Source organism: Eupeodes corollae, chromosome 2 (genome assembly GCF_945859685.1).
Source record: "Eupeodes corollae chromosome 2, idEupCoro1.1, whole genome shotgun sequence".
NCBI classification, from domain to species: domain Eukaryota; kingdom Metazoa; phylum Arthropoda; class Insecta; order Diptera; family Syrphidae; genus Eupeodes; species Eupeodes corollae.
Window position 1 is genome coordinate 106,540,383 of NC_079148.1, and position 7,220 is coordinate 106,547,602.

Genomic DNA, 7,220 nt, shown 5'->3' on the forward strand with positions numbered 1-7,220 from the left:
AGATATAGGTAAGGTAGTAAGCCTATATCACTATTTTTTTGTAATGATTGTCAAAAGTTTTAATATTCTATTCAGAGATTGTGCAACGGCTGCATCTGGCACCGGAATGGCGCTTCTTACAAGGCACAAACATAGCTTGTTGATTTTCAAATTTATTATATTGCTTGATATTCCATGCAATTCGGATTGAAAGATTCTCAGAGCTAACAGAACGTCTTTTTAACGTCTTTTCCTTGTTAAAACTGGGAATTGTTTAAACAAAAAAATAAAACAGTATTTTATTGCAGGTTGAAAACGTGAGTGATACGAACAAAGGTATAATATCATTACTCAAATTCAAAGGATTTTAAATGAAGAATAAATCAAACGGACTCAGAACTACAATTTTTCTCAAAATTGTTCTTAACTTCTGAAACCACTTGCCTTGTGCTGTAATTCGGAATTTTCGACATGACAACGCCAAATTAATACATTTTCAAATCGCCCAAAAACTGACCTAATTTAAAATTAACCTAAAAATGTATGCACAATTTCTGTGTCGAAAAAGTGACTATTTTCTAATTTGTCGTTTATTACAAGTAAATTAGTGTTGGTAAAATCTTACAGACAAAAACAATCATGCAAAAGTTTTCAAAACTGCTTTTGAAAAGACTCATCAAAATAATAAAAACAAAAAAGTCTAATTCCGAACCATCACTTTGGATGTATAAATAAACATTTAGCGATATTTAAAGTACATCGAATTACGGATGTGGTAGAAAAGGTACTTGAAGAAAAACGAGAGCATTCCCGGCTTCATTCTTAGGTACTGCTCAAGCCTTTGAAAAGGTTTGGCAGTTCAGACTTGAGTACAAGCTTCATGGGGACAGTCATAGGCATTACAACGAAATACTGAAATGATACCTTACGAACCAACTCTTGAGAGTACAGTTTGACCAAAATTTATCTTTAATAAATAAAATAGAAGCCGTTCTACCTCAAAGCAGTATCTATCACAATTTGATTTGATACATTATATTAATTAGCTGTTTTTGAATTTTCAAATATCCTCATTTATTATTCTTTCTCTGTACCTTAACGCCATTTTGCAATATTCATACAACTTGGCTGCGTTAATCTCAATTAGTTCTTTAAGAAATTCTTCTTCTGTCAAAAAAACAGATCCTAAAATGCTTCATTCGGTTTTTTTTAGAGTTGGGCACTTCCCAACTAAATGTAAAATGTCTTCGCTTTCCGTTAAGTTGCATATACTGCACTCTAACAGTAAACCTGGTCTGTATGGAATTAAATTTTCATCACACAAATATTTTCGCCTGTATAGGGAGTTGAAAGCTTCCTGCACATATTTTGCTCTACACTTCTCGCCCATTTTCGATACTGCTTAGTACAGGATGGAAGGTAGTCAGTTACAATGTTTTAATGCAACATCATAACGTAATTCAGGGTTTTCGACGGTATGCGAAATATTTTGTTAACGTAGTATGTTAAGAGTTTTTCTACATTGTTATACTTTTTGCAACCCCAAGCTTGATAGCGGTTGCTGAAAATTTACTTCTGATACTCTCAGAAACCTCTTCAAACACTTTGAATTTGCTGCTATGCGCAATTTTTTGTGGTTTTCTCTAAATTGTTATTCCATGCTCAAATTTTTTGAAAAAGTAACTCCAAGGTATTTGTTTTCACTGAGACAGTCAATAGTCTCACCGTTATGCGTCCATTTTGTATTCCAGGCATTTCCTCAGCATTTTTTAAAAACCAAGTCTTTGGACTTAACAAAGTTCCATAATCAAGTAGTCAAATTAACTTTGGGTCTGTATAAAACAAAAAAAGCTTTGAACATCCATAAATTCGAAAACATAGTCCTTTTTCGTATCACGTTGTATCACAAGATCAGCGCAAAATGTATTCTAACTCCACAATGGGGACCGTCTTAATTGTTCGAAGCAATGTTCGAAGATTAAGAAGAACACCTGTAACATCTATGGAATTTTATAACAACTATAAACTTTCTCTAAATTGTCTTATAAATTAAGAAATAAAAATCATTAGTCAATCTTTCATAGATTGTTTTAGTGCGGTATTAGTCCCATACTACTCGTTACAAATTCTTACAGATTTCCATCAACTTTTTTAAAATATTGGACAGGATTAGAAAGGAGGTACCAAAGCACATAAGTTTTGAATGTCTGCACATTGTAATGAATGCAAATGAACGATGGCCAATAATTTTTGGAGCTCTTTTTTTAATTCTATTCAGAAGACTCAAGTACGTAATTAGGGTACCAGCCCAAATATGAGAACCAGTCTCGAATTTCGAAATATTAGACAGCATTGAGGGTTCGAGGTATTAAATTCTACGTGGTTTTTGTTTCACTATTAGACAATTTTGTCAAGATCAGAATTTAATGAGCTTATCATACGCTACCTTAGTCCACATCTGAAGAAGCTAAAGGTATTATTATTGTTGGGTACTGCCAAAATAATGAATATCTGGCATAACTAAAACGTTCTTCGTCTTCTTTCTATTTTACTTCCTCTTCTTTATCCATCTTGTATTAAATGAAATAAATCATTCTTTTGTAATCACTTATTGAAACCACACGTGTTTTGCTTCTTTTGGTTAAGCCTAGCTTTGACAAATATATTACAAATAATTGGCGACGAGTGGTCTTTATTAAAAATTATTTTGTTTAAAATAATCTTTATTTCGTATTACGAAACAAGAAGTTCGGTTAAATATTTTTTTTAACAAAAAAAAAAAAAAAAAAAAAATAAAGAAAGAAAAAGTACAAACGAATTTCGTTTATGCACAAAAAAAAAAAAAATATAACTTCATTGAACAATGACGCCACCAGTACCAGTCACTGTATTCCAAACTACAGCAGTTCCAGAATTTTCACCCAGTAATGAAAGTTTTTCAATATGGAAAGAAAAATTGGACATTCATTTTTGCGAAATAAACTGCACTGAGGACAATCAAAAAAGGGCAGTCTTATTGAAATCGATAGGCGCAGTCCCGTACAGTGTTTTACACAGTCTATGCAGTCCAGAAGCACCTGTCACAAAAACGTATAAACATTTGTGTGAAACCCTTACATCTCATTATACTCCACCTACGATCGTATTCCGAGAACGAAAAAAGTTTCATTCTTCTACCAAAACCGATGGAGAAACAGTTGCAGATTGGTACGCTCGAGTAAAAAAACTGGCATTAAATTGCAAATTTGAACCAATTTTTCCTTCATTTTGAACCAATTTATCATGAGCTTGCCAAGTAAAATCTTCGAGAGGTTATGTGAAGAAGATGAAAAGTTAACTCTTCCAGACGCATTAAAAAAAGCAATGATTATGGAAACAAAAATCAGCGAAAAAGTCGTCAACGAATAAGCAGTTAATTACATAAAAAATCTTAAATCTAAAAAGAGCAATGGTAAAGCAGCAGCAGCGGGTAAAGGCGGTAGCAGTGGCAGTGCAGGCGGCGGCGGCGGTAGCAGTAACTATGGAAACAAACACAACAAGCAGCAGAAAGTTTGCTCTCATTGTGGTTGGCGTAACCACAGTTCTCAGTACTGTAAATTTAAAGAGAGCAAGTGTCACAGTTGTGAAAAGATTGGGCATCTAGCATCAGTCTGTAGTGTTAAGAAAAACAAAACAGTAAATTACGTATCAAATTCAGATAATAATTCAACTTACGAATTCAATGATTTATTTAATTCTTCTATTTTTAGTATATCTCCAAATTCAAATTGTGGCCTGTACTCTCTGTCAGTGGTTATTGATGGTGTAAGCATGGAGGTCGCTTGTGATACCGGTGCTCCTTGCACGTTGGTTCCAGTTTCGTTTTATGAACAGATCGATAGTAAAATGCAGCTAAGGCCGTGCCACGTCCCATATGTTGATTACAGCGGGGAAAGAATTTTAATCTTAGGTGAGTACGATGCATGCATATCGTATAAAGGTATCAAGAAGAATATTGTTGTTGTGGTCTCTAAAAATAACAGTCCTCCTTTGCTTGGTCGTACATTTTTGAGAGCATTTAATTTTGAATTGATGCAAGTTAACTCGGTAGAAACTAATGATAAATACTCAATTGTTGTTGAGCAGATAAAAAACGAGTTTTCGGAAGTTTTCAAAGAAGAGCTAGGCACTTTTAACATTAGTAAAATATCATTAGATTTATGCGATAATTCAAAGCCTGTTTTTTTTAAACCCCGGCCTTTGCCACTAGCATGGAAAGATAGAGTTGAAAAGCAATTGCGAGGTTTAGTCCAGAGTGGTGTGCTTGAGCACATTAACAACTCTGAATGGGGAACTCCTTTGGTTCCAATTTTGAAACCAAATGGCGATCTTCGAATTTGTGCTGACTATAAAGTCACTATTAACAAATGGTTGGTAGACTTTAAATACCCTTTGCCTCGTATTGAGGAAATCTTTGCGTCATTCAACGGCGGTGAATTATTCACAAAACTTGATTTGTCGAATGCTTACAACCAACTTTTATTAGATGAAAAATCGCAGCTTCTTTGTACCTGGAGTACACATATCGGTTTATTAAAAGTTAAGCGATTACCGTTTGGTGTTAAAACCGCAGCCGCAATTTTTCAAAAGTCAATGGAAACGTTATTACGAGGAATTCCATTTGTTGTGGTATATCAAGATGATATTACAATCACGGGTCCAAATATTGGACAACACATTACAACATTGAAGTCGGTTTTAACAAAACTTAAATCAGCTGGACTTAGGTTAAATGTTGGGAAATGTGAATTTTTCAAATCTAAAATTTGCTACTTAGGATTTACTATCGATAAGCATGGGTTGAGTAAAAACAACGATCGGATTTCAAGTGTCTCATTAGCACCTATCCCGAAAGATGTTTCTGAGCTCAGGGCTTTTATTGGTATGGTGAACTACTATTCAAAGTTCATTAACAACTTCTCTAGTAAAATGTTTCCTTTATATGAGCTTTTACGCAAAAACATTAAATTTATCTGGTCAGAAGAATGCCAAAAATCATATGAATTGATAAAATCGGAAGTTACGTCAGATCAGGTCTTAGTGCATTTCAACCCTGATATGCCCATTATTCTAACCACAGATGCCAGCAGCAATGCTGTAGCTGGGGTTCTTTCTCACAAATTGAACGAAGGTTCGAGGCCAATTGCCTTTGTATCAAGGGCATTGACAAAAAGTGAGAGTAACTATAGTACTCTCGAGAAAGAAGCGCTCGCTATTATTTTTTGTGTTTCAAAACTGAAACAATACCTGTTGGGAAATAAGTTCGTTTTGCGAACCGACCATAAACCGCTTTTAAGTATATTTGGGGAGCATAAGGGTTTGCCTCTCATGGCCTCTGCGCGCATGCAGAGATGGGCTCTCATACTTTCAGGTTTTGAGTATACTGTTGAGTATATAAAAGGTACATTAAATGATGCCGATGGCCTTTCACGAATGCCACAAACCTTTTCCGTGAATGATTATGATGAGATTAACTACGTGAACTATATTGAATCAGAAAATTATTTAAATTTGAGTTTCAAGGACATAGCTCGGGAAACAAGACGTGACCCAGTGTTGTCAAAGCTCAGTGAAGCCATTCAAAATGGTTCAGTGCGTAACTTGAAAGGTAATGAATTTACTCCGTATCGAAATAAATCAGATGAGTTTTCGGTAGAATACGATTGTGTGTTATGGGGTTATCGCACCATTGTACCTACAAAGCTGCGAACACACATACTTTCTGAACTACATGCCTCACATTTGGGTATTGTTAAGACCAAAATGCTGGCTCGTTCTTACGTTTGGTGGCCAGGAATGGATGCAGATATTGAAAATTTAATTCAAAATTGTATTCCTTGTCAAGAATTACAACCTAGTCCAGAAAAAAGTTCGTTAATCCCATGGAACCCTTCTTACTCGGTATGGAGTCGAGTTCATGCAGATTTTGCAGGTCCTATTGGGAACTTTTATTTTTTTATTGTCATTGACTCATTTTCCAAATGGGTTGAAGTATTCAAGACGAAGGAGATTACTTCTTCATTTACTATTAGTAAACTCAGGGAATTATTTTGTCGCTACGGACTAGTTGACGTTCTCGTAACAGACAACGGTCGACAATTTACGTCACATGAATTTTCTACATTTACAAAAAATAATGGTGTTAAACACATTTTTACGGCACCTGGACATCCGGCTGCAAATGGCCAAGCCGAAAATTTTGTTAAAATTTTAAAAAAATCTATCCTTGCAAATCTGAAGGATCATAAAAACGTCTGTATAGACACAATTTTAAATAGATTTATGGTTGATTATCGCAATACTAAACATTGTTCGACTGGTGAATCACCAGCCAAGCTTTTCTTTGGGCGCGTTCTGAAAACACGTTTTAGTTCTTTAAAACCTCCAATCACAAGAGAAAAGATATTAGATAGTCAACATAAAATTGTTGCGAATTATAAAGGCAATCGCAATGCTGAATTTTCCAAAGGACAAAAAGTTATGATTAGAGACTACAGAAACATCAATAAACCAAGTTGGACTCAAGCAACAGTAAGAAAACAACTTGGACCTCGGACATATTCGTGCATCATTACTCATAATAACAGAGAGATTAAGCGGCACTTAGATCAAATTAGAAATCAAAACGTCAGTCAAAACAATAATCAAGATCAACAAACTGAAATCAATGTGCAAGCGAGGTCATCAGACGTTCAATCTGAAATTGTAACTAGTGCAGAAGGCAGTTCCGGAGATGTCTCTGTTTTGTCCGATCAGGCACTTCAAAGTGGCACTGACAGAGCGTTGAGGCCACGTCTTACTAAAATAAATTATTCTGAATAATTATGTTAGAATATTGTATAAAATTGAATTTTTCATATAATGTAGTTTTATTTTTTTTTTATTTAAAAGAAATGTATTTATGTATATGTATATATAAAACTTGAATTTCACATTATTGTAAATCTTTTTGAGAGGGGGCGTGTTGGGTACTGCCAAAATAATGAATATCTGGCATAACTAAAACGTTCTTCGTCTTCTTTCTATTTTACTTCCTCTTCTTTATCCATCTTGTATTAAATGAAATAAATCATTCTTTTGTAATCACTTATTGAAACCACACGTGTTTTGCTTCTTTTGGTTAAGCCTAGCTTTGACAAATATATTACAATTATCATCTGAACAATTAAGTGGGTTATGGCTTCAGACAAAAGATCATTTAT

The 7,220-nt window shown here is 34.5% G+C and overlaps 1 protein-coding gene across 1 annotated transcript; it reads left to right on the forward strand.

Annotated features, from left to right (window-relative positions):
• The first annotated feature begins 2,842 nt into the window (after positions 1–2,842).
• On the forward strand, positions 2,843–6,840 carry LOC129945164 (uncharacterized protein K02A2.6-like). The gene is made up of 2 exons (XM_056054824.1): positions 2,843–3,196; positions 3,424–6,840. Exons 1-2 carry the CDS (start codon positions 2,843–2,845, stop codon positions 6,838–6,840), a joined length of 3,771 nt encoding a protein of 1,256 aa, XP_055910799.1.
• The last annotated feature ends 380 nt before the right edge of the window (positions 6,841–7,220 follow it).

What these genes read in the sequence shown, in the direction of transcription:
- LOC129945164 (XM_056054824.1), top strand. Translation starts at nt 2,843, where the DNA reads ATGACGCCACCAGTACCAGTCACTGTATTCCAAACTACAGCAGTTCCA. An exon ending in TTGCAGATTGGTACGCTCGA is followed by an intron (nt 3,197 to 3,423) that starts GTAAAAAAACTG and finishes AAATCTAAAAAG; the next exon opens with AGCAATGGTAAAGCAGCAGC.